Below are 27,237 nucleotides of genomic sequence, written 5' to 3' on the forward strand. Positions count from 1 at the left end.
GGATGCACAGCTATAAAACTAGAAACCATTAATAATTCAAAGTTACTTGCTGATTAATAAATTTATTTTATAAGTTTTGTTTTCAAAACTAATGGGCCTTATGTGTTCTACTTTAGAGTTATTTGGCAATGAGGTGTTCTTACTTCAGCAAGAAATAAAGTCACTAGTCATTTGTAAAAGTCTAAGCTGCAAAGGGCAGCCCATTACTGTACTCTTCATCTGTTGCTAACACTTCCAGCACTTTCTTGATTAACCTAAAAGGAATAATTGGAAGGGCACAGAGTTTAATTATAGTCCTAAAATTTCTCAGATTTAATCTATTTTAAAAAAGGACTTTTAATTCAATGGCTTCTAGGGAAGTGTCTATTTCTAGCAGCTGGTATCATAGAATTGTTGGACTAAGTCAGGATCTTCATGGAAACTTTCCTCTTAACAGATGCACTATTCAGAATTTCTGTATCTGTTAGCAATATTTATAATTTTTTTTACATCAAATGAAACCCCAAGATAACCTCCATGCAGGAGGAATGCTTTGATAATTCTTAAGCACAGTCAGGTCCATATGCCTGATAAAGAAGCACCCAAAAACCTGCTGACTCAAAGCTAACATATGGTAAGTATTGAGGCACTTCAAATTTGTTGGGGTTTGCATCCTTAAGGCACTGGCCAACGTTACATTTACAATTTTACCTGGGCTTCGTGAGACCCAGTCTAGGCACTCTTATTTCCTCTTTGGGGAGCACCAGATGGAGCCACAGCCAGGGTGTTAGGGACTGATCAGCCTCCCTTGTACACTGTCTGAGGCCTCCTGACTGAACCAGAGGTGCTCATTTTCTCACAGCTCCCCAAACTTCAGTTCCCAGAGTCTGGCACCAGCCCACTTCAGCTCTTCTCAGTAATTCTATTTATTATGCAGACAAAGCCCCAACCCCACCCTGCTCCTGAGTTATGATGCACTATCGTCCTGTAAGCTCCTCTTTCAAGTGTTATTTCCACTCATTATTTTCATACTGAGCTCTCCTCACCACCTGATCAAAGGCAGGGTGTTTTGCAGGCTGTTCCAACCCGGCTGTCACCACTCCCTACAGCAGTGCAAGACCAGGAGGGGCACTGTGAGTAACAAGAGGGGCTTCTTATTCTCAGTATGCTCAGCCACTGACTGCACGTTCCTCCTACTGACAATCACCTCCCGACTTTCTGAAACTCTCCTCATCAGCAAAACCCTCAAGCCTTTCCAGGGAGATTCTCACTCACTCTTTCTTCTAAGATGTGCAGATCTAAAATGCGTGATGACATTCCTAATGGCAGTGCCAGAGTGCCTGTCTCTGCTCACATCTACACTACAACGAAGGAGTTCGCAGGGAGGAACTGTCCTGCCAGTCTGTCCTTCCCACCTAGCATCACTGTCACTCTGGGTGTCCACACAACAATTAAACAAAATCCCTCAAGACATCAGAATAATTTAGAAAAATCGTGAACCGACTCAAATCTCCACTCATGGCCTACCCCTGAAGTCTGAGGGGAAGAAAAAGGGGTAAAAAATAAAAAACACCTGGTGATTCCCCCCCCAGCCCATCCCCCCCGGAGAGAAAAGACAATTTAAATTTTTTTTCTAAATAAAACCTAATCCATATTAGATTTCCTACACACTAAAATAAACTCTAGAAAGAGGGATTCAGATAAACATCCAAACTTTTAAATAGCCATGCTTCACATTTTTGATGCTCAGCCACCCTGACTGGCCTCATGCAGGTACTTTTTGATATTGATTTGTGTTTTCTCATTAACTCCAGCTGGAACAGGAATGAAGGATGACCCCCATACAGAACATATTTATTGATACAGGGGCACTGACAAGCATGTCATGTAACTGCTATGAGGTTTTTGCAACTCAGATTACACACATAACCATAAATATCATAAAATAGTATTCAGTTGGGAAGATAAAAGAATAGAGTGGACAATATTTCACTTGAAAATACTTTTGTTCAGATGAATTCACTACTTGAATAGGTCAAAGTGCTTCTGTGTTAGTGTTACAGACATTCATATCCATCTTCATCAACAGGCTGCTGCATTGCTACAGGTTACAGATATCTGCAGAGGACTTGTTTCTGCATTTCTAACTTTTGTTCTCAGTATAGAGAAATGGACATTCAGGGATATGAAATGAAATGCAAAAAGGGAGATGGCATGTTTAAGCTATCGTTTTCAGAAAAGCAAAGTGATTATTGCAGTGATGGTAAATGACACAAAATTATTACTGCCAAAAAAAAAAAAAAGGAAGTGGATAGGACACAATCTATTCTTTTGTGGTATCAGAAAATAGAAAGAAGAACAAATATTGCTCCTGTTTATGTTTTGGGGAGGACTTAGTGCAGCCGTGGGGAGCTGCTGTAGCCAGACCAGAGATAACAGCAACTTCAAAAGGAGGCGAGAAGCTGAAGAGCTCTAAGGCTGCAAAAGGACAGCAGCTAAACCCCAGACACAGCAGAGGAAGGCTCTTACTTGGTTTTGAAGTAGAAGGCTGCACACAGCATGCCCACCACGACGATGCCGAAGACGATGCAGGCGATGGACAGCACCTGGCGCTGGTACACCTCCTCGCTCTCTGTGGGCAGCAAAGGGCACGTTAGGGAGGCACAGAACACACCTGCCAAAAGGGAGCTGCAGCACCTCGGGGCTTCACTAATAATGCACAGATTCTTGGAGGTCTGGGCTGGATAATTCCTCCACAGAACGGGTGCTTCTCTGACCACCCCCCCTCACTAAGGCTCATGCAGCTGTGGCCTCCTCGGAGGTTTTGGAAAATGGCCCCAGTACACTCTGAGAGAGCCATAATAATGACAATCAGGACAGTTTAATCTTTTCTCCGCCCTACATGCTGTTTTTCAGCTTTTCTTAACAAAGATTTTACCATCAATAGGATAAAGAGCCCTACCACCATGGAGTTTTTCTGGCTTAAGGAAAGAACAATCAAGAGCTCTTCTAATGTCCCACAAGAGTCAGAGTTCTCCTTTAGCAACCCCAAAAATATAAGGGGTTTTTTATTTGAGTGGTGACTACAATGCCTTACTCCCATATCCTGAAGCTTTTACAAAACATGCCAGGGTAAAAAAATCAACTCAATGAACTTGCATGGAACCCAATGACTATTTTGCTATGAAGTATCAGATATTGCTTTGATAGGTGTTTGTTTTTTAAAAGAACAGATTTTCTTTATAAATCTCATAATATTCTATATAACTTTAAACCAGAAACAGAATGAAAGTAAAAAAAAAAAAAAAAAAAAAAGCTAAAGAAATAAGAGAAAACCCTCACTGATGACAGCAGACAGGAGCTGATAAGCAACTGGAGATTCCCACATTCAATTCAACAGCTCCTTAAGCGTTATATTTTATGTTCATTCTTCCAACCGCTTTTCTAGTTCAAAACGTGAACATGCCAAAGAGATTGCTATTTTTAAAGATCAGTTTCTCCAAACATGCAATGTGCAAACCAGTATTTCCATCCACAAAGTCCAGGTGGAAAGCCAACACGTGGGATTATCAGAGCACAGTACAAGCCCTGCATGCTGACAAGCCCACACTTCCTTCCCAGGCTGGAGCTCTCAGTGCAGGCACCCCCATTGATGGGAACACCAGGCACACGTGTCAAGTAGGTGGCAGCAGCTCCAAGTTTGTAACTCTCAGGTTCATAACTGTTCATATTGTATGAAAACACCAAGGTAAATCTAGGCAAATCACTAAAGACTATGTGCCCTAATCAGTACTAATTAATAATTTTTCAAGAATGAATATCACAGTGCTGTTACAAAATATCTGAATCTTAAACACAAGCATCTGTCTCTTGTAAGACCCAGTTATTATTTTGTAAGCTATTAAAAAGAAAATTACAGTATCAAATCTTGATTTTTTAATTACTTGTCTACTTGCTCTCTCAAACATCACCACAGTGATCCAAGATACAAAATATCCTCAGCCTCTGCTGACATTTCCCCATCATTTAAATTTGAAATTCTTAAAATTGTACTTCTAAAACACTATATTAAAAATAAAAAGAAGCAAATAGATTTTTCACCTGTCTAAAATATAACTGAAGAAATTGGAATTCAAAAGGAAATTCTGTTCACATTGCACTAAATGTGATTCCAGTGCAGCTTTAGGCCTATTCCTCACTGGGAGGCACAAAATCTGGATCTAGACAGTAAATCCTTACTGGCACTGAACTAAATGTTTGGGGTTTAATGTCTTTTGTTTTGTTTGATTTATTTGCTTGCTGTTAAAAGCAATTGTGCAAACACTAGCATCCACTTCCATAGTAATACACAAATCTAACAAATTTGAATTCTTACATTGATGTAATCACACTGAAACTCATTCAAAAACTCTTCATTTCAGCAATTGTTAACCTGCTCTGCCTGAATACTGATGTCAGCACCTACTGCCTAAGCCCCAACTAAACCATACATAGTTATGAACTGCAGTTTCACTCAAACATTCCATATAAATAACGATTAAAAAATTTGTTCATGAAAATAAATTGATTTAAGTAATGTGTGCACTAGGCTTAATTTTAATTTTCTTTCAACAGAAGTCCTCATTAAATACTTTATTTTTTCTCTTGCTATTTCTTTTTGAGAAACTGGGAGTTTAATACAGCAATGCTCTTTTGTAAGTCCTGAATAGCGATCACTGCCTTGTTAAAGATGCTTTAGAACGAGCCTTACCAAGAAAAAGCAATTCAGAGACCAGACAATATTATCTTGCTAAAACAACTATGTGAAGATTGGAGTCTTTTGTGCACTCAGATTAATCCCTGTCACCAGCTTTCAACACATGCTGATCAATATTTTCTCTCCTTTTTGATTACTTTGTACAGTGCATATTTAAAGAGGAACTTATTGATTACCCGTACTCCATTTCTCCAGACACCTTTGTTCATTTTCTACATCCTGTAAATATTTATTTATGTATTAGATTCCACCATTTTTTTGTCTCTAACATCTTTAAATATAATCAGTTTGGCATTTTTCCATTCTCTAATCTTCTGCACTGGCTTTATTTAAAATTCCCCTTCTTACTAAGAGCAATGCAATCTGTCCTTCTCTGCAAACTACAAAGGTCTCCTCGTGGTTGCCTTGATGAACCTCACTATTGTGCTAAGCACAGGCAACACAGCTGAGACAAGAACATCTAAAATGGCTTGAATCTAGGGGTGGTTGTAACAAAGCACTGCAAAGCACTTGGGCCCTCAGAAACAAAACAGAAACCTGGAGAAATTCAAAGCGTATAAAAGAGAAGAACTGCAAACTCCTTCTCCTTCACTCAAGGATTTGCATCAGCTGGTGCATGCACGTATTTACATACTGAAACTAACTTCCCAAGGTAAACTAAAGTGTGACTGAAATGATAAGTCTCTCCTTATTCACATATATTCATATATTCCTTGTGAAGTACATCACCTCAATTACAGTCTGTTGAAATAAATACTCTTGGGAGAGGAATCCTCATTTAATGAGCAGCCAAGAAAATATTTCTGCTAAAAAACAAAATATAAACTGCCATGGATATTCCTGGATAATCCACTGGAGGATTAGGACTACAGAACGTGAATTTCACCAAGCATTCAAATTACAAAAAATACACAACCTCTACTGAGAGAAATACAACCACAGTGCTGAAAAGTCATGTAGTAAACTGTTCAGATGCAGACTATTTGTTTAATAAAAATTATGGAAAGAAAGGTCTTCTCAGAACATAAAGACAAGACAAACTCACACGGAACATGGTGCCTGTAGCAGGGCTGAGCTCCCAAGAAAAGTCCCCATGCACTGTGTGCCCTGTTACAGGTGGAGCCCATTCTCAGTTATGCTATTGGTTGTTTCCTATTTTCCAGCCTGCTACAAAGCTTTCTAAGCTTATCTCATTCCTTTGCTGCTATTATGAAACACAAAATGACTACTGGTGGCCCATTGCTCACAGCACAGTTAAATTTCACATACACGATGAAAAAAAAGCACATGTTATATTCCAGGTACTGGGGGTTTGGGCTTTTTAATTCTCTTGCTCTTTAAAATTTACAGTCTGTACCCTGTTTGCTTTATGCATGTGGAAAGACCCACTGAAGCATACTCGTATGTCTTCAGAGGATTAAAAAGTGTAGGGTGGACACATTTTTCTCATGACAATCATTCCTAAAGGATATGGTAGTTTTTTTATTGTACATAAGCTGAAATTGGTCTCTTCTTTTTGACTTTATTATAAAAGGAAGAATGCTGGTAACAAGGTCCTTGTGTAGGATTATAACCATATTACTGAGGAAAAAAATTAGTCAATTAAAACAGACTATGTTTGTCAGCACCTAAATCCACAATATCATAACCAGCCATAATCACTGGATCCTCTGGATCTACTGTGTATTTTGAGCTGAAATATCTTTGAAAGGGATTTCAAATATGAAGAACAGCACTGTGCATGTGGCCTATACAAAACAAAAACAAAACAAAAATAGTAACTTTCCCCCTTGTGCTTATTTCAATGGCTTTTGAATAAAATCTCAATATGGTCACAAGCATCACAGAGAATAATTACTGACTATTCAAACCAAGCCAACTGAGAAATCACGACATTTACCATACAAATGCATTACTTAACCTTTGCTCTGTGAAGAAAAACCCCCCATGAAAATGAACAAAGGTGCAGATTAATTTTCATGCTGAAATTTTAACTCCCAGCCCAAAAAGCACAAACCCTAAGAGCACTCAGCACCCCCTCACCTTCCTCACTCCCTTCTCCTAAAAGAACCCTCTGCACTACTGCAGGTAACAGCATGCTACAAACAAATATGGGAAACCCTTTATCTTGTCATTGGTGCACACGAAACCCAGTAGCTTTCCATGTGCACAGAGCCAGCTTTTCCTCAGCAGATTACAGGGCAGCATGCAGGCAGGGCTTTGGAGGTTTTTAGGGTTTTTTTTGTCCCCATGCAAAAACCGAGCCATGCAGAGGCAGTGAATTGGGTGCTGTGACCTCAGTGACACACTTTTTGCATTTCCCTTTATGCTCTGCCCATGCCTTTCCTGTCACACCTCAATTCCACATGGCATTGGAATATCCTGCAGAGCCAGAACCTCACCTCTGAAGCGAACCTAAAAAGTATCATTTGGCACTTAAAGTCTCTTTGGTGTCCAGCAGCCTCAAAGTGCCACAGACAACAATGGAGGAGGACTACATGGAAACCTCATCCACAATATCAAGATTTTCAATAAAATACAGATTCCCATAAGATAAAAGAGAGTAGTCAAAGCATGTTTCTCAATATAGGTAGATTTATGTGTGAGAAGTACTGAACTATATACAGCATTCTAAATTTAATTCATGAAGAGAATAAAAAAAGCCTGCATGTTCCACAAAATCTGTGATTGCCTCAGCATCAGACATTCCACTCTCCCAAGAGTTTTCTCTGATCTTGCACTTGCAAAAACCTACTGCACAGATTCTCTACCATATGCTGTGGCTTGTGCTAAGGCTGAGAGAAACGGCTGAGGTGCTACAAGGAAGGCACAGTTCACACATTTCTTCTTTGACCTTGAGTAAGTCAAGACCCTTATTCTTTCTGCAACCACAAGGATATTGCCTCTTCCATTGCAGGGATTAACATGACAAAATGCAACATAAACATATTAACCTCTAAAGAAGTTTTTGTAAATACATGAAATAGATAAATCCACCCCACACAACTCTGTTTCAACATCTTTAAGGGCATATGGATTACTTCACATAAAATATCATGGTTTTTTTTAACTCTCAGTTACTTTTAAAAAGACATGGTGTTTTCTTCCTTAAGACTTTTGTCTGTCTGGGTAGAATTTCCCTTTTAAAGGGGATTCAAGACTCTTAGGTTCCCAAACCAGAAGCAGAAGTTTTTATCTGCTATCGTTTACAGAGAGGACAGAGTCAAGGTTAATTGCAGAGATTCCCATCTCAGACTGGAAACAAAGCAAGCTGACTTCTGCTGGCAGAAGTTCATAAAACATTTCACAGTTTTCATGGTGATTCTTTCTTGGGAAGAACTGTTAGATAACTCTGATTGTAACAAAGATGAACAAAATAATTTTCTTCTACTAGTGCAGCGTCCACAGCACAAGGATTTCAATGAATGCAAAGTGAAATAGATGCAGCCCATTATATATTACAACTGCAAGATATTTACATTGTTTGACTATTGGCATTTAACACTGGTGAGATCATTTCCTGCATACACAGAAGATAGAAAAGGAAAGGAAGACTGTTCAACATGTCTGACTGACATGTTGATTCTACAGCATTAATGCTACACTGGCACTGGTTTTGCATGAGATTAGAAATGAAGCAATGAATTAGGTGTAATCACTCATCATGAAAAAGGATACAGAGCTGTACTCTGAGGCTGAGCTTTCATTTTGGTGAGTGAAAGGTGAAATCTCAATCAAACGTAATGGAAAAAATATCCTCAAATAAAATCAACTGAATGCTGAAGAGTTACCTGCAAAAAACCCCAAACAATCAAAAAACCCAAACATATAACCTTACACAGGTCTATGGCTACAGCAGGAGTGAAGGTGCCAATATCCTTAATAAGTACTACTTGTTATAAAGTGAAAATTTGATTAGCACTTTTAAACAGCAAGATCTTATTTCTGAAGGTAAATTAATTTTAACTTGGGTATCCTAAGAAACTATCTTTTCTGTTTATCTGCAGGGAACTTGGGATTTGTGCCAGCTACCTCCAGAATTCAAATCTAACAAACTCTCAAAGCCATATCTAAGTATATTCACTGCAACATATTAATTAAGTTTTAGGCTGGAAACAGCCCCATAGGAAGCTAAGGGATGAGAGGTAACCTTTTCCTTTTAAGAAAAAATCTTGTTACAAATTCTTTTGTATTGACAATTTACAAGTAAGACAAACCAATTGTATTACAAACTTTATCTATTTTCCTTTTATTTCCAAGATGGATAAGGTCAGTCACTAACCAAATTCACTCCCTAAATCTCATCAGTTCTGTGTGTGAGCACTAATTTTCCTTGCTGAACAATGCAGTTTTAGAATTTATTATAGCAATTCTAAGTTTCTCCAAGACATTCTACTGTTGCAAAAATACTCCCAGTATGCCAACCTGTAGTACATTTCTATTGTGTACTGGTAAGAATTAAAATTACATATGAACCTTTCTTTTTTAGCCTAATAATTTTTGATACAATCTGAATATATATGTTTTAACTTGAGTTTTCTAAGTATCTAAGTATTTATCTTCCTAAGAGAAAGATAAATATGAATGCCATTCTTCCTCCTTCCCCAAACTTAATTTTCAGTGTGGATATAAGGGAAAAAATTTATCTGGGTAACAGAGGCTGACAGCTAAAAATCTCTGGTGATATTTTAGACAATGAGCTCACTGAAAAAACTTATGATAAAAGGGTAAAGCTGTCTAAGACTGTGATCCTCTGGCAGTAATCTTCCTGCCTGATGGCTGCCTGCACTTTTGCTGATGTGTGAAAGGGATAAGCAGCTAAGAAACAGCCCCCTAAGGAGCAGAAGTCCCACAGGAGAGAAAGTTGATAGCTGGTGGGGAGAAAAAAAAACCCTAAATTATCTGAAACATTTGATTTCTATTTTACATTAGTCCACTGTTGAGGACACTTCTACTAAAATCCATCAGGGCACTTAAGAAATGGTATCATAGTAATAGGATGTGAAATTATGGGCCAAACAGCTAGACCTGAACAAGATGAACTCTTGCCCTAATCACATTTGAAAGCTTGCAGATCTGAGATAGAAAGCTAAAGATTTGTGCAAGGTCCTCCTGGGCAACAAGGACTGCACATGGCCCTGAATGCTGTGGTACCCCAGCAACAGAATTGTAGCAGAGAAAAGCAAAGAGCAGCTCTTGGCAGAAAAAGCAGGGAAGCAGCAGGTATTTTCAAGGAAACACTTTCCCTTCCCCCCAAAACAATACATCATGTCTAAAATGGAGGGGGCTGGCACCCCACAGAGCACTTCTGGTTTTTTGTCATCTATGGTTCAGCACAGAAGGGCAGAGGCCAAAAATGACACTCATCACTAAGCCAAACACACCAGCTCAGTTATAACTCCATGAGCCATTAGCATTTAGCTCCACAAGCAGCCTAGCATCTACTGGCTTCTGAACACAGAAAGCTCTGCCCTGGCTACCAAAAATGAAAATTAGAGATTGAGGACAGCAAGAGGAATTAGACAGTGAATACCAGCAACAAAAACTTTACAGCACAATGAGGCAGGACAATTTCCCCCCCTTATTCTTCCAGAGGGAGGAAACACTGGAACTCAGTATCTCCTCTCTGTTTGTGCTTTTGCTAAAGAGAGACCCCTGATGTCAGTGCTGTGTGAGTGCTTCTCCTGGCATGGTGAATGAGGGGAGCAGGGAGAACCCACCTTGGACAGCACCAGCAGCAGTGACCCACGCAGCCACCAGAAAAGGAATGGCAATGGAGTAACACCAAAGAAACCAACTGCAAAAGCACACTGAAAGAAGATTCCAGTGGAACAGCAGGAGGGTTTTTAAACCTTTTCAGGGCTCTGCACGTTGAGGTGTGCAAAGCCTCCTTATGGCACCCTTGCCTGCTAGTGCCTCAGTACTGAACCAACAGCTAAAATTAATAGCTACTGGTTTTGGCTGGGACAGAGTTAGTTTTCTTCCTGCTTGCTGGTACAGTGCTGTATTTTGGATTCCAAAGTTATGTTGATAACACCCTGATGTTGCAGTTGTTGCTAAGCAGTGCACAACACTACTGAAGCTACAGTTAGACCCACGTGAGGGCTAGGTACTGATAGCTCCAAGTTAATATCTGAAACTTCATCTCCTTGGTCTACCATCAAGTCTTTATGTCACTTTTGCTTACTGAAAATCACAGCTCCAAGCATCTCCAACTTCTACTACACATCTTAGGGATGCAAAAAGCTTTAAAGCATAAAGAACAAAAGCTTAAAGATTGAAAAATATTACAGCCGTACGGTGATTTGTTTTTTAACTAAATAACATTTTTTACCAGAAGGATTTTGTTTTAGTGAAGTTGCTTTCCCAGTGCTTAGGTCTCCACATCCATTCTTGCAGGATATCAATTATTTGCCAGGTCCTAGAGACCCTTCAAACCATAGATTTCCCACAGAAAGTATTATTCATGGAATTGGTAAGGCTGGAAGGGATCACTGCTGGGGTCACCTGGTCCAACCTCCCTGCTGAAGCAGAATCATCACAGCACAGGATTGCCTCCAGCCGGTTCTCTTGCTCACTCTCTGACAGGACGTGTGAGCTCCACAGTTCTGTATGACAGCCTGAAGTGTGTGTGTGTGGGAAATGGTGTAGTATCCTGCTCCAGAATGATGACTCACTCCTTTTCCTATCTTAATTTTTGGCTGCTTTTTGGCACTTCTCAACATCTTCCCTAAGTCTGTTACCTTCCCTTCTTGTCCTTATTTTTCATTCTAAATCTTATAACCACACACAGTTCTGCACTTTTAAAATGTCTTTGCCAACGTATTTTTCCCCCACCATCAGTATGAAAAATCTTCCAAAGTGAAACTTCCATTTTGCCTTTATTCTTCTTGCACTGTGACCTTCCATTTCTGCAAAATCCATGCTGAGCTGAGCTTTCCAGCTCTCCTGAGGCCTTTGTCCAGCCACACTTTGTGCTGACTACTGGAGGAACCACAGGGAAGGATATTTAGATACAAACCTCCTACATGAGTTACTGCCGAGTTTGTCAAGGTTCCTTTAGGATGTATACATATACACAGGGATCAATCCAAAGACCATTAAGTGCAATAGCCCCTGGAGATGTGACATAATCATTTTATATGTAACTCCATCAAGGTAGTTTCTGAGAAGTTTATTCCATAATAATATTATGGCTTTATAAAGCAATAGCATTCTTTAATTCTGTTTTAGTAACTCCTTAACTGATGGTGGTATTCCTAAGATCCTAATCATCACTAACACATAATATAATAACATCCTAATTTCCCAGCTGATGTTTTATTTCATCTCAGAGCTTGCATTGCTCCTATCAACAAAGCCCTGTCACTGGAATTTCTCCCAATATCTTGCTCAATTGCTGGTATTGAACATTCCACTCAAGTCTCAAGCTAACCTCAGAGCTGCCAAAGTGTATTTGACAGTTACTGTTGATGGCTACATTGTCAGGAGCTGGCAGCAAGTCAAGCAATATCATAATTAAGTGCCATTTTATTTGACTGCCACTCTTTTAACCAGGGTGGGTTATGGATTTTTTTTTTTTTTTTTTTTTTACAAAAATGTGGCGAGAGCAGTGACAGGAAAACCACAGAAAATGATTGTTAATAACTTGAAACGCATTTTGCTTTTCATACACCTCAACAGAAAAGTGATGCTCTGCCTGGAGGGCTCTGGAGGGTGAGGACTCAGAGGGTAAGGACAAGGGCTTAGTCAGATGCAGAAAGATGTGACAAGGGACACTGTGTTCCCACTGAAGTACTACAGTTTCTGAATGAGACTCTACAGGCACAGGACTATGTATTTAGGCACTGCCTTCTTTTTGTTCCAAGCCTCACCTTCCCACAAGCCAGCATTCAGGGATGGATGTGACAAAAGGAGAGAGACTGACAGAGTGTTCTTCACACAGAGTGGAGGGCCAGTCTGTGCTCCCCTTGCAGCCACCTCCACTCTCAGCTCCCAGCTTTGTGGAGGAATGAAGGACTGGATACCTTTGTGCACATTTCTTGTTCTGCTGATTTTTCCCTGCCTACTCCATGAGCCAGTGGAACTCTGAGACAGAGATCTGGCTTGCTGTGCTCTGTCCCTCACCTCTACAGGTGCACTGGTGTGCCCCTCACCTTGTCCCAAAACCTCCCCTCCACGCAGGTCCCCAGCACAGAAAGCACACGCTTGCTCACCACGACTACAGCACTCAGGTCCAGGCTGGACAAATGATCAGAGGGAAAACCAGACTGCAGTTGCAGAGAGAGAAGAGTAATCATGGTGCCTGTAAGCAGCTACACTCTTCCTTTAACCCTGCAGTCTTGCTGCCAGCGTGAGGACAACACCCAGCTGCTCACAGCGAGCAATGGCAGGGGCTCAGGGGCTCCAATGCAAGCAGCAGTGTTAAGGCAGAGTGCAGCCCCAGCCCCCAGAACGTCTAGCAGGGCGCTCCCAGCACTCACCCACGTGGAGGGATCTGCTCCATGAGCTTGGCAGTGGCTGCAGGCTGGCAGCAGCTGCCAGAGCTGAGCTGCTCAAATGCCAGCTTGTCTGGGTGTGTGACTGCTGGGACTGCTGTCTGTGAGCCCCACCACAGCCCTGTGCTTCAGAAGGACTGAAGGAGGGCATTTCAATCTTCAGCAACTGACATATTGCATGACATCAATAATACACCCTAGCTGTGGTCCCAGTTAAAACAAAGTTCTTACAGTGCTTGAGAGCACAACAATTACTCATTCTTGTGCTCCTCTTCCTGGCCTCCCAGCTGATATATACAAAACCCAATTTATAGTCCAATCTCTCTGTATTAATATATTTAGGTGGATTTTGAACACATGCAAATTGCAGCTCAAAGGGATACAAACACATGTTTAAAGGCAAGCAGGTATATGTACAAGCTATGTAAATGTTGTACTCTCCCTCAGGAGAACATTAACTTTGGCCACTCTCTACTAAAAATACACATTTTTTACTAATAGCATTTTAACATTCAAAATACCTTACATGGGCTGATTTTTTTATTTTTTTTTAAGAGAGAAGCACAACAATTGTCAGAACAAATCCATAAACTTGCCACTCCAAAAGGATGCATGATTATAGGAAATCATACAGTGTAACAAAATTTCTTATAATCTACAGAATAATAAGAAATGAAACACAGCAACAGGAAAAGTATTTTCAGAATGACACACATAATGACTTTAAAGCTACAAGTGACTTAAAGAATAAAATAAATACCAAATTATCTCTGACCCTGAGGAGTTTATTGAGAAGATGGAGCCAGCAGTGCAGGGCAGAAGGAAAAAACAAGACAATAACTGAGACAAGTTTCCCACTGGGTGTGAGGAAGAACCTCCATGAGGACAGCTGGGTGGTGGGCCAGGCTGCCCAGTGAGCCCATGCCATGTCCATTCCTGGAATCACAGAACATCCTGAGCTGCAAGGACCCACAAGGATCACTGAGTCCAGCTCCTGGCCTTGCAAAGGACCACCCCAAGAGTCACCATGCGCCCAAGGGCATTGTCCCAATGCTTCTTGAACTCAGCCAGCCTTGAAGCTGTGGCCACTGCCCTGGGAAGCCTGTTCCACTGCCCAACCACCCTCCCTGGATGAAGAACTTTTTTCTAATATCCAACCTCAACCTCCCCTGCCAAAACTCCAGGCCACTCCCTTGGCTCCTGTCACTGTCACCACAGAGCAGAGATCGGTGCCTGCCCCTCCTCTTCCCCACATGAGGAAGCTGTGACTGCAATGAGGTCTTCCCTCAGTCTCCTCCTCTCCAGGCTGAACTGACCAAGGAACCTCAGCCTCTCCTCACACAGCTTCCTCTCGAGGCCCTCCCCACCCTCATGGCCTCCCTTGGACACTCTCCAACAGTTTTATGTCTCTCTCATACCGTGGTACCCAAATCTGCACACATCACACCACTGCAGAGCAGAGCAGGACAATCACTGGAGGGTTTTGGCACTCAACCAGTTGACTGTGGAGCTCCTGAATTATGTTCTGACTGCATGAAAGGGAGCAGCTTTACAGAGTCACTCTATGGCAAGCTGAAGGACAGATTACACCAACGTCAAACCTTTTCAACAAAAGCCTGGCTAGTGGCACCAGTAATAAACATTTCTCCACAGACTGCCTGGGTAGTTCTCACAAGCCAGAAGCTGTCATACACAATAGTGATTCCAACAGCACAGGGCAGCTTCTGATGTGCTGTGTAACATTTCTGATCATGATTTTTATCTAAAAAACTGCAAATGGAAATACTGTGCCAGAAGCAAGCACTACCTCTGGTTCATCTCAACATTTTAACACAAAGCTCACTTTGCCAAGCAGTAATGGCCAAGTGTTTTCTGACTCATGCTTTACACAACAGCCCTTTCTGCATCCCTCAGCCTCACATCTTTTAAAAATATTCACATTACTTTCTGTGGCAGTCATGATGGACAGCTCATAGCTAGAGGTCCTGAGCCTTGAACAAACACTGCTGAAACACCACAGCTCTGAGTACAGCTTAATGAAAAGAATAAGCAGACTTGAAGAGGCTGAAGAGAACAACTCAAACAAAAGCAGCTGAATAGCAATAACCTGGCCTACTTGGGCTTGCCTGTGACCCAGTTTTCTTTCCTGCCTGGGTGAGACACGTTTTGAAGAGCTGGGGTAGCACTGAGAGACGAGGGCAGGCTGGCAGCGAGGCAGGAGGCAGCAGCTGCTGCACTGCCCTGAGAGCAAAGGGGGGAAGAACACCAAAGAACAGACTGCAGAACGTGCTGCTCCAGTCCCAAGGCCGTGGACAAAGTGTGAGAGTTCATGGAGATGTCTTTATGGTTGCAACTGAAATTGCACAGAAAAAGGCTTCCCTGCTAGCCAGCCTGATGCCTCTGGCTCTAATGCATTGCTCTCTCCCCTACATCTGAAGTTGCTAATTTTAAAATGAGTTACTTTCATTTTTCAGCAGCTTTAGATAGTTATGTCATCAATTCAGGAAAAATCCAGTTTGCAAAATTATCAAGAAAGCATTTAGGCAAAATCTCTGCACATCTTAACTGTCTTTGAAGTTTTCCTTTGCTGTGAGGTGATGCAAAAGCCAAAGAAAACATACTGCAATTCCACATTGCTCTTCATAAATCCTCTTTGACAGCTCCTATCTGTTTTGCCTCTCTGAGCAGGAATAGAGAGGAGATTCCTTCAGATGATCCCTTTCTACTCATCATCTTAGGGGTATCCATCTAATATCAACTCTAAGAAACAATCTGAAAACAACATGATTCTTCAAGTCGCCTACATATTGCTACCATCAATTTCATTTTTAACAATATTGTCAGAGAATGCAGAGGTGATATGCAAAAGTGGTAGCTATGAGCTAAGATAAATGAGCTTAATAAAATGTTCCTAAGGATTTACAGATTCCTCAGGTGCTAGCAATGAATGAGACATCCATTCTCAGCTTCGATATATTTTCCTCTAAACTAGCTTTGTTTATACATGTGATTTATATCAGAAATATGTATAAATATGTGTTTATACTATGTCAATAGTATGGAAACCCTATTCCAGAACCTTCCAGACTAACATTCTTCAGCTCCCAATTCTTCACCCTTGCAGATTTTATTAAATCTTACTAGGTATTTCCACCTTGTTTAGACTCATGTTTGAATTGGAAACATTTAAGAAGTATTTTTTTAATGGATTAATCTGTGAAGTCCACCTGTGAGGAGTCTTGCACAGAACAAATCAAGAATTTCTAGAAATAGTGGAACTGATTCTGGTCTACTTTGCAATATGAAAGAAAATTAAAGAGTCAAACCAGAGCAGAAGCACAAGAACTGTCATTCAGGTGTGAGAAGTCCCCTTATATTTTGTCTCAAAGAGCTCTTATTGAACCAAAAATCAATTCCCAGGTATTCTTGACCAGCACAAGGAACATCAAATGTTCCAATAACGCAGAATTAGATCTTATAAAACACAGACAAGAGAATCAACTCCCACCTATGCATTCCTACAGGCAAAGCCTTCATGGATCATGCCTATTGGGAAACAACAGATTTCAGCTCACTAAGAGGATTTTCCCAAATGCAGCTGCACTATTTGCCTGAAGGAGATATTTTCCCAGGCAGAGGCTTGTGAATTTTCTAACCAGACATTTTACAAGGACTCAGAAATGCTGTCCATGATGCTCTCTGAATACAAGGGTTTTTTATGCTCAGCTGTTTCCTGCTCCAGGTTTTATTGTTATCTGTCTCACAATGGAATTATGTTCTAAGTCATTCCTCCCCTAAACTTTTTTGGTTTTAACTTTTTGAGAAAAACGGGATCATACTCCAGATATTCTGAAATTAGCCTAAATTTGCACAGCTTTATGAGCCAAACTATGCCCTGCAATGATTTCTGACCTGTATTAGTTACATTTGCAGAGAGAACCATGACTGACATCTCCATCAAATGCACTGGATTTCTCCAAATTCATCCAGTCATTGAGGCCATTTATGGGATGTTGACCTTCAGTAAGTGACTGTGTTCAAGTGTGTATTTTTGCTTCAGTGGATTCAAAATGACTGAATTCAAATAATTCAAAAATTATTTAAGAAATAATTTAGGGGTAACTCTTGCAGTACATTTGCAGCTTGCTATCAGATTTATCACTTTTTTAATAAAGACCAATATGAAGGCTTAAAAAAAAGATATCCAAGACCTATTTATGGTAACCAAGGCCAAACTGTTGAAAAGAAATCCAATTATTTTTAGTAGAATAATTTTATGAAACTGAGAACAGTTTACTCCAAAAGTTCTGTGACCAGCATAGAGAGGAGTTACTGGCTGATTCTTCTAAGTGAAGTCCTTCTCACAGAAAAAAAAAAAAAGCTTTAAACAGTTGAGAAAGATACAGGGATTTTTCAAGAGTCCTTAAGTTTTATTCAGTGCATAAAAGCTAAACAAATTGCAGTGAAGGCTGTCATCATTTCCCTACCAGGCAGAGAATAGCCACAATGCAGAAGTAGAAAAGGAACTCTGGAAATGCTTCTAAAAGAATCTCTGAAAAATTAATTTCCAAAACTTTACGACTAACATCCAACAGCACAAAGATATGTGAAACACTCTCCAGATGCAAGATCAGAATCACCCAGGACCAAACCTTACCCTTTTATACTTTCTACCTTGGAGCTGGGCTCAGTACCAGGTAACTCTTCCAGAGTGCCTGGGAAAGGAAATAGAACAGTGAAATCATCCTCCCATCAGGGTGTTTTGAAAGTCTGTGCAAATCCTTCTGAACCCTATTGCTACCTCAACTATCTTGTTTAAGCTCGTGTGGTCTACGTGCTGCAATTGCAAACACATGCTAGGATTCTCCCCAAAGCTTCCACAATGGTTAAAGAAAATTCAGATCTTGTTAATAAATCTTTAATATGAAATGGGTTGAAATTGACAGAACAAGTTTGTGGCTGGCTAGGTACAAGTGATATAAAGCCCTCTCCCATGAATAATGGAGCAGAAACATCTGAGATAAAGAAAGTCTCAAAGTTTAAATATCTGTCTAGAGACATTTATTTTGATTTATTTTGAAGTACTGTATGAACTTTATTTCAACCTTTCCAATTGAGAGCTTTGCCTAGTGTTAAAATTGCCAAATGCCTAACCAGATTTCTAATAACCTTATCTGCTATTTATTTGTACGGAAAAATAGCATGCTTATATCTTATAACAAATAATGATAATTATGTAATTATAAAGCTCTTTTGCAAGAATCCTACCTATTAGACCACAGAGATGCTGCTTTTAAGGAAACATTAAAAACCCTTCATAGTTTTGAAGCCATGTATATTTATCTTTCATTCAAACCTCTGGTTTCTGTGTATTAACCAACTGTCTTTTAAAAAAGGAATTAACAAACAACTGCAATAACTTCTAATACTGGGGTTAATTCTGAAGCTTATTTAGTTTTGCATTCAAGAATTCAATTAAATATTTTTGCTTGATTTGCAACAAAGCTGGATCATTTTCATATAAAAGTAGTCTCAGGACACAAGGACCTTTTAGGAGCCATGTAGTCAACACTGCCCAGAAACTTTTTTTGAGGTTGGAATTTGCTTTATTTCCTATCAACAATACCTTTTATTTTTTATACAGGTTTATTCAGTACCAAAATATTGTCCCTAACCCAGTTTATAGTATGATTCCAGTGAAAAACTGCTGGCTGACTAACTCTGTAATCTCATAAGATCTCTTCAAAGACAAGAAACAAAAACATCAGCTCCCCCCTAATGGGCACAGACTACTCTTTTCAAAACTAGAGATTTGGCAATGCAGTCAAATGCAAACAACTTTTTTTTGTAAGACAGCATGAAATACAAGTGGTTTCACATATTCAAAAATATTCAGATATGAAATGAGGCAAAAACCTTTGTATGTTAATCAAATAGCCAAATGTCAGCAATAGCTCTGCTATTCAGCAGCTCATAGAGGCTGCAGTGAAAGAGGGGAAAAAAAATGTCTAAATAAATCCAATCCAAACAATTTTTTCCTCCTCAGCCAAACTGTACCCTGTTAAACCTTCTCTACCGAAACATTTCAAGTCTATGGGAAATTATAAATATCAACATTAAATGAATTTTTTTATATATATATATTTATATATATATGAAAAATAATGCCTAAGAATTTCTCTCTGGACCACTGAATACTCCTACACGCTCCAAAAAAATTTCCTCTCCAGAAAAAAACAAAGCACTGAAAAAAAGATTTTAGAAAATTATAGCCATGTGACATAAAAAAATACTACTAAAATTTTTTTTAATATTTATTATTTCTAAATTGTAGAAATTCTTACCATGCATTAAAACACAGAGCTGTCTGACTGAAGTGCCAGGGTAGGAGAAGTTTACACAAATGCTACACTGGGAACATTTGGCTTTTTGTTGCTGTTTCTGTGATGTTACACATTGATTACAGCTTTTTTTCACTAATGTGCAGCAATTATCACTAATAAGCAAGCGATATTATTTGGGAAATGCAGATAATTTACCAGGTTTACCTGCAATGCATGGTGAACCACTTGGATTATATCAAATAGCTTTTCTCTCTGTTAATTAAAAAAAAAAAGTGAGCTCCCAATCCCTACCTCTATATTAACTGAAAAGAGGGTAAAACCTGAGTTCATATATTTTACTAAAATTGCTCTTTACATATATTTAGAGAGACTTCCTGTCTCATATCCTAATTATTTTTAACTTAACAGTTATTGCACTCAGGTAAGACATGCATCTCCTTCCTGTTTCTCTTTTTTTTTTTTTTTTTTTGAATGCAAATCCCTTTCCAAATTGATTATTAATTTGTATGACCTGTTCAATATTTTTTGGAGAGCAGGTTGGTTAACTCAGATTGTGTCAAAATATTTGACTGAAGAAAGGAGTGAATTGACTTCAGTTGTATCAACAAAAGTAAAATTCACTCTGTCTCAACGTCTACCCCTGCAACAGATTTTGTATCTGCCAAGTCCAAGACTTGGTTTTCCCCCCCCCATGCAGTTGATTGTTAATGGCACATGATTAATTCCTCAATGGAAATAAATGCCACAAGACCAGTGGTTGCCATCATCCTGCTGATACTCCACCTGAACAGAGTTAGGAGGAACTCAGCTGATGAGCAGACAACATTCAGTCATGACTTAGGGAGCACTGCTTTATACTGAGGACTTCAGTTAAAACTTCATCCAGTTGACTTCAATTAAGACGTCATTCTGGTAGCGTGAGCAGTGGCATCTGATTAGCCCAGTTCTGGTACTTTTAACACAAATCACTGTGGTTTTTTTTCTCTAACAGCTAACTGGATGTAAGAGAATGCAACAGAGGAAGTGAGGATTTGAGATTATAAACAGAAAACGCACACACACACAAAAGATAATTATGTTCTCTGAAATTTTACTAAACTGCTGCCAATGGTAGGAGCAATCTGGACACAGCTAGTGTCCAGATCACAGCCAGGGTTAACTGCTCTTTGTTAACTCCACTGAGTTAACAGATTTTAGTATCTCTGTCGTGGAGAAATGGCTCAAGCCAAGTAACCAGTGAAAGATGGGCACTCTCTGGTTTATGGAACTGTTTAGTAAGCCTTGGCAAGTGCTACCTATGCTAATCCTACCAATAATGCAGTTGATAAAGATCACAATATTTAAAACTCTGTGGAAGGCACGGTGACAATAGTTAAAAAGTCAGAACTGGTATTTATGTAAATTATTGTACCACACAGGAACACTACATCTTCAGAAAAAAACTGCAAAGCAAACAAGCCTACTGCTCCTTCTCAAGAAATTAAGATGTAAAACTTCAAAGCTCCAGAACTTTTCACTGTTAAGAAAAAACCAAACAAGCAAACGAGCAACAACTGGAGAAAGTATTTAGCTTTGACAGTTAAGATGAGATTTTTCAAGGAGCCTAATGAATGCTCCAGCTGCATTTTGGATTAAATTAAGTGGCTAATTTATGTTGTGCTTCTTTGTTAGCTGCTAGTGATGGGCAAGCCCAGCAGCACGGATACAGAATGGCAGTAATGGACTTTGCCTGACATGATTTTTCACCAGTAAATGAGGCTGGGGACAGCCCAATACTGCTGTCACTTAAAGCTGTATTAAAGTGCCTGACATGGGCAAGTTTAACTAAACCCTGAGATGGCAGCTCCCAGAGTGATCAGTGGGAGTGTGTGGTTAGGAATGGCAAGATTCAAACCAAAGGAGCTCTGTTCAGCAGCAGAAACTCCAAAACCAGCCAAAAGACTTTTTAAAAAATTACCTATTAACTTCCTTTCAAATAATTATATCTTCTCAGATGCTCCTGGGGTTTATTTCTTCCTTCACAAAGCAAACTGCTCTCCTTACTCTTTGCAAGGCTTAACAAAAGAGACTGAGTAGAAATGTCAAAGTCAGTATTTTCTGAGACACCTCGTTTCCCAGTTATGGCTAAGACTTCCATGCTGAATAAAAAGAATAAATGATAGGAAATAAAACATGAAAGTGGACTGCAGGCACTGTGCTTCTTACCTTGATCAGATTCTTACTCCAAAACAACAAACCTGAGAGGAAAATATTGCACTCCTGCTATTACTGGATCAGTCTGGATCTTCTATTTCAGTTTGAGGTCAAGACAGATATAAATCTCTATATCTGCAGTGTTGAACCCACATTGTCTGAACAACACCTAACACTTCACACAATAAACTCTCAGGAGCATTGAACATGTTTTGTGCCTCATGTCCTGGACTCTCACTCAGGCTCCCACATGCTACATAAAGCAAATGAACAGCTGAAAGGATCTAAAACATTTGAGGAAAAGCAGTAATACATTAGTCTTTCCACCTCAAGCTCAGTGGGTGTTTGCTGGGATGTACTTCACACAGATAGAGTTTCAAGTTCACAGAAAGCTGACTAGCAGATAAAAGGTCCTGATAACCTTCAAAGCTCTGCATTGCTGTTGAAAAATGCTCACTTCCCACCAAAGTCTCCAATGGATTAGCAGCTTTGTGGTGTGCGAGCCCTCCCCATGGCCTTTCATTATATTTCATAGTCACTTAAGCCTTTTCCTAATAAAAAGACAATGCCAAGGGTGAGATTATTAAATACCCCAAAGTTAAGTTGATAACAGTTTAATTAAATGTTACTCCCTAACAACGTTTCTGGCACGGTTCTGGCAATAAAAAGGAAAAGTGAATGTTGCAATTGCTTGCTTTGCTTTTCCCATGACAGCACCTTTCAGAGCAGGCTGCAGAAGGTCTCATTACATGACATGGTAGCTAAATTCAGTTTTACACTGAGCACAAAGAATTCATTTGAACTTTGAGTTGGGTATGGAGAAGTCTGTATGATCAGATTTTGTCTGCTGCTTTTTAATTAAAATAATAGGGACAGGTCCTCAAAGGGAGTAAGCGAGCCGAGCTCAGTCGAAGGGAGTATTTTCCAAACCTTCCCTCAAAGTCAACAGCAAAAACCTTCCCTCAATCCACACTGTGCTTTCTGTGGAGATGCCCATTTCTGTACAGAGGAAGTTCATGGCATTTATAAGCAGGATTTATTCACTTAATCAAGACAATAAATGCACATTTCTCTTCTCCAGTTATGCTTTTGGCTGTTGCCTCATTCCTTCATGCTGCAAGTAATGGCTCTGAGTGCCACAGCCTTGCTTTCACCCTACAAGTCACCTGTGATGGATGAGCAGATAAATGGCTTCCTAATATCTTCTGTGTGATAACTTCTTCTAGAGTGCCACATTTTTTATATACTATATTTTTTCCATATGTAAACCAACTCTGATTCAACTTCAGCTTGGACATTTTACTTTGATAAGAGCTTGGGGTCAGTGCCTCATCATCTGCTGTTGTTGAAGCAGGCAGTGTGTGACATGTACCAAAACATACAAAACATCAGCTATTTTCTGTGGAAGACATGGAGAGGAGTGATTAATTTTATACTGCCCCTTAAAACTGGACTGCTCTTATGGCTGTGAATTATATGACACAATAATTGTGTCTGTTAAAAATCCATACATCCTTCTAGTAGGCTTTCAGCACAATTATCCCTTACAACACCCCAAAATAAGGATACCCTTAGATTGTGTTAAATGAGTAGTACATGAGGGTATATAGGAGTTTTACCAGGGCAAACTGGATTAACTAAACTAAATTAGAAAATGTCATAATGTCACAGAAATTAAATAAGGAAAAAAATATGAGTTCATTTTTGAAAATAGAAACATCAATAAAAATATGGACAGGGAACACTTGGATCGCATAAGAAGGGAAATTAAATAAATCCCAATGTCACACTTTGCCATGGTACATTTACTAGGCAGTGTAAAAAGCCATGAACTCTGACTCAGACATCCCATATCACACACAGAACAGCCAGAAAAAACATTTCTCACGTCTGCAAAAGCAGCAGTTTGCAGCAGTAGTTCATGGCATCATAGATCTCACCACACTGGAACAACCTTCACTCCTCTCCCGAGCCATAAGGCACATCTTATTGATGTTCCTCCCCAGACCAACACTTATTTTCTGACTCAGCTGCAGCACTTACTGATTTGTCTCCTCAGCAAAACTCCTGGCTTCACTTTTGCCATGAGAACCATCATTCCCAGACTTGGCTTTTAGGACAACAGGAAACAACCCCTTTTCCTACACAGCAACAGAATCAGTGCCCCATAGGATCACTGCTGCCTCTTCCAGCTGATTATGCTGCCTCCTAACCAACAACTGAAGAGGTTTCTCTTCTTGAAGAGGCACTGGACTTTCCCCTTTTTTTAACTTTACCTTTCCTGCCTACCTCAGCTTCTGTCTTAAATGATCTGGCACAAAAACACGGGTCAACAGGAGGGCTGACAGCATTTTACAACCCTGATCCGTGGCGCTCCATGCTGAGCAAACAGCACTGGGAAGCAATCCAGCAGACATGAGTGTGTTTCAGACACTACTTGTCTCCTCCCTAAAAAGCTGCAATTTAGCAGTAGGTGCAGAAAGGCACAGCAGCAAAGAGAAGGGCTCAGACACTTCATACACTGTATTTTGGACAATAGCACATTATTTCTTCATTGTGTTCATAACAAATGCTCTTGAAAACACCCAGTGAAACACTAGCAGCTAAACACAAACAGCATTTGATTATTTCATAAAGGTGCCCCTGTGGTTTTGGACACAGCTTGTTGTTTATTTACCCCTACACAAGACAGACTAGGCAGAACAGACACCGATGTGTGTGGCAAGTGGGTGAGCTCAGCTGAGCTCCTGAGCACAGCCCTTGTGCCTCTTCAGGCAGGTGGAGGACTATGAGCACTGCTGCCAGAGTGCTTCTCTCACACAGACTTTGCTTTCCCTAGTAATGGGCTGTTTGACAGGTCCAGCTCAGGAGCTGAGGTCTTCTAATTCAGTGACATTAAACTAATGAACTGCATAACTCCTTACCTGCGTGGTACTTGGGATTTTTAGAGTTGTAACAAGCTTATTAACCAAGAATGATTAAATTTACAGTAAGATACCATTTTTCTCTGTAATACTTCCTAGTAGTAGACAACCTAAAGTGGTTCCTTTCTGCTTTCTGTTCCAAAAAAACCCCAAAAAAACACCCCAAGAAGCAGAGCACCCACAACATGATGGTTCATATCAACAGCATTCTTAAGGAAAGTAACAATAATTTCATACATTGCTAGAAATGTGCCTGGATGGATCATTACACAACACATGCTTAGATCAGTAAGTTAGATTGGAACAAATTAGGAGTTGTGTGTTTGTGCATAACAGAAATGGAAAAAAAAAATTAGTTAAATGTGTGTGTACATGTTTTAGTGAAAACAGAAAACTAGAAAATATTACAGAAATAAAGGAGGAAACTATACACTGGTTAGCTGGTTTAGGTATTTACACAGACAAAAGGAATCTGGGAGATCAGTAATCTTCCATTTACAACTCTTCTGTTGCATTTTTGTTCATGAAACTTTGAATTTTAGAACTGATTCCTCTGACATTTTCTGTCATGAATTAAGATTTATTTTATCTAATACAGTAATGCATTTATACATTTAGCCACTTAGCAATTTTTCATAAAATCCAGAGGCATTTGTTGGCATTTATCTTTCAATTCCCCACAGTGTAAAACATCTTTGACAGATGTAATGATAAAAAGATGTGAATGCTGGATTGCATAAAGAAATCACAATAACATTATTTCTTGGGAATTATTATTAGAACTGTAAGTTAGCATCTATTGTGGCACCTGGGATACAAAAATATGGTTTTCATTTTTTTTAATCACTTATATTAATTTCAGATACAATTCTGTCAACTTGTAAATGAAAATTATTATGTCATCTGAAATTACTTTTGTTCACTAACTATACAAAGAGTTTCAAATCCGTTTGCAACCACAGATTTTATCACACTGCACAAGAGAAATCTCACACTAATATCCAGGAGCACAGCAGTATCAAATTCTTCAAAAAGACACAGATCTCTTCCCAGTTAAGAAAGCAAAATTATGGTCAAGATTCTCTGCTTCTTGCCATCACTCTTTCAGGGAATTCACGCCCTCCTGCAACTGTGTTTCTCTTCTCACCTGTGCTCTAGTGCCAGCTCACCTTTCCAGGAAATCAGGTGGAGTCATGGCTCTGCAGGGCAACTCTGGCCTCTGACAGATCTCTCTGGCCTGTTCCCAACTAAATGGGTCAGGTATGATCAAAGATAGCAGAGGTATTTTACCAAACATTTCTAACAAATTGCAGGGGAAAAAAAAGAAAAAAAATACCAGAAGCACTAACAAACAATGTTGTGGTTAAAAGCACAAAAGGTTACCTTTGGTTTCCAAAAATTGAAAGATCTTCCGCGATTTTTTTTTTCCTGTTTGGCTAAATAAAAAAATCTCACAGAGTTGCATTCAGGCTTCTTAGTGAATAAAAGAACTTAATGCATAATCATTTGCTGAAGAAAATGAAAAATAAAGTTAATGAAAATTATGATGTCATTTTACATTCAAGTCAGATGATGGAAAGAAGTATCAGTATTTGCATTTCCTCTCTTACTTATTACAAAGATAAGAGAGAGGAAAGTAAAAATGGTATCAAAAGAAGCATTTTAATTATTTTAAAGTTACTAAAAGTTTCACAGAGTTCATGTATTTGGAATATATAATGCAGCTAAAGCAATTTAAATATAGGCAATGTTAGAAAGGAAAACAGCATAAGAACAATCAAAATCCCTTTTTCATAGATTTTCAAAACTGAGGGTGGGAGTCAATCCTGACTCTTTAACCACTTTCCATGTTCATACTCCTCCTTCAGGTTATTGCAAAAGTACATGTTAATAAAAGCACTTATGGAACAAAGCGTGTTTAAGTTGTTTAGTAAAAGCCAGGCCTTATTTTGATGGCATTCTCTGAAGTCTGTAACTCTTTTACTAAGGCTCTTGGAAGAGGAAGCTGCATTATGGGAGCTGTATCAAACAAGACTGTTAAACTGTTTTGCACATCTCTGTGGCCATTAGAAATCTCAATACTTCCAGTTGTTCCTTTACATTTTTGCCTAAATACAGAATTTAATGTGAAACCAGGCACTAGGTGAGAAATTATTGCTATCACAAACATACAGTAAATAAGCAAAGGTGTCTAGAATAGAATAACTTCCTGGCCTTTCAGCTGTGATGATCTAAGCCAAAACAACGGAGTGCAGCTCATTACTTTTAGAACTTGCTTTTGCATAAAGCTGATAAAATACTGTACTGTAGCCCTGGATAATTACAAAGCTGCAGAGGGAAGTTTAGTTTAGAGTTATGTCACATACTTTTTCTAGCAGTAAAATGACATAAACAAATAAGGACTTGTATAGCTTCAAGAGGACAAGAAAAATAGGACAATCAAAACTAAGACTAAATTCTTTTTTACCTACCCAGAGCACAGCATTCTAAATAAGCAGAGAATTGAGTATCAATAAGCAATTATTTGTCTGGATCATAAAATA

At 39.4% G+C, this 27,237-nt stretch overlaps 1 protein-coding gene across 1 annotated transcript in view; it reads right to left on the reverse strand.

Annotated features, from left to right (window-relative positions):
* Positions 1-27,237, reverse strand: part of NRG3 (neuregulin 3) — a 337,591-nt gene that overhangs the window by 24,362 nt on the left and 285,992 nt on the right. The window contains exon 5 of the mRNA XM_059851236.1: positions 2,509-2,611. Within this exon, the coding sequence (XP_059707219.1) occupies positions 2,509-2,611 (103 nt within the window). The remainder of the gene's footprint in view (positions 1-2,508; positions 2,612-27,237) is intronic.

Source organism: Haemorhous mexicanus, chromosome 7 (genome assembly GCF_027477595.1).
Source record: "Haemorhous mexicanus isolate bHaeMex1 chromosome 7, bHaeMex1.pri, whole genome shotgun sequence".
Taxonomy (NCBI): Eukaryota; Metazoa; Chordata; class Aves; order Passeriformes; family Fringillidae; genus Haemorhous; species Haemorhous mexicanus.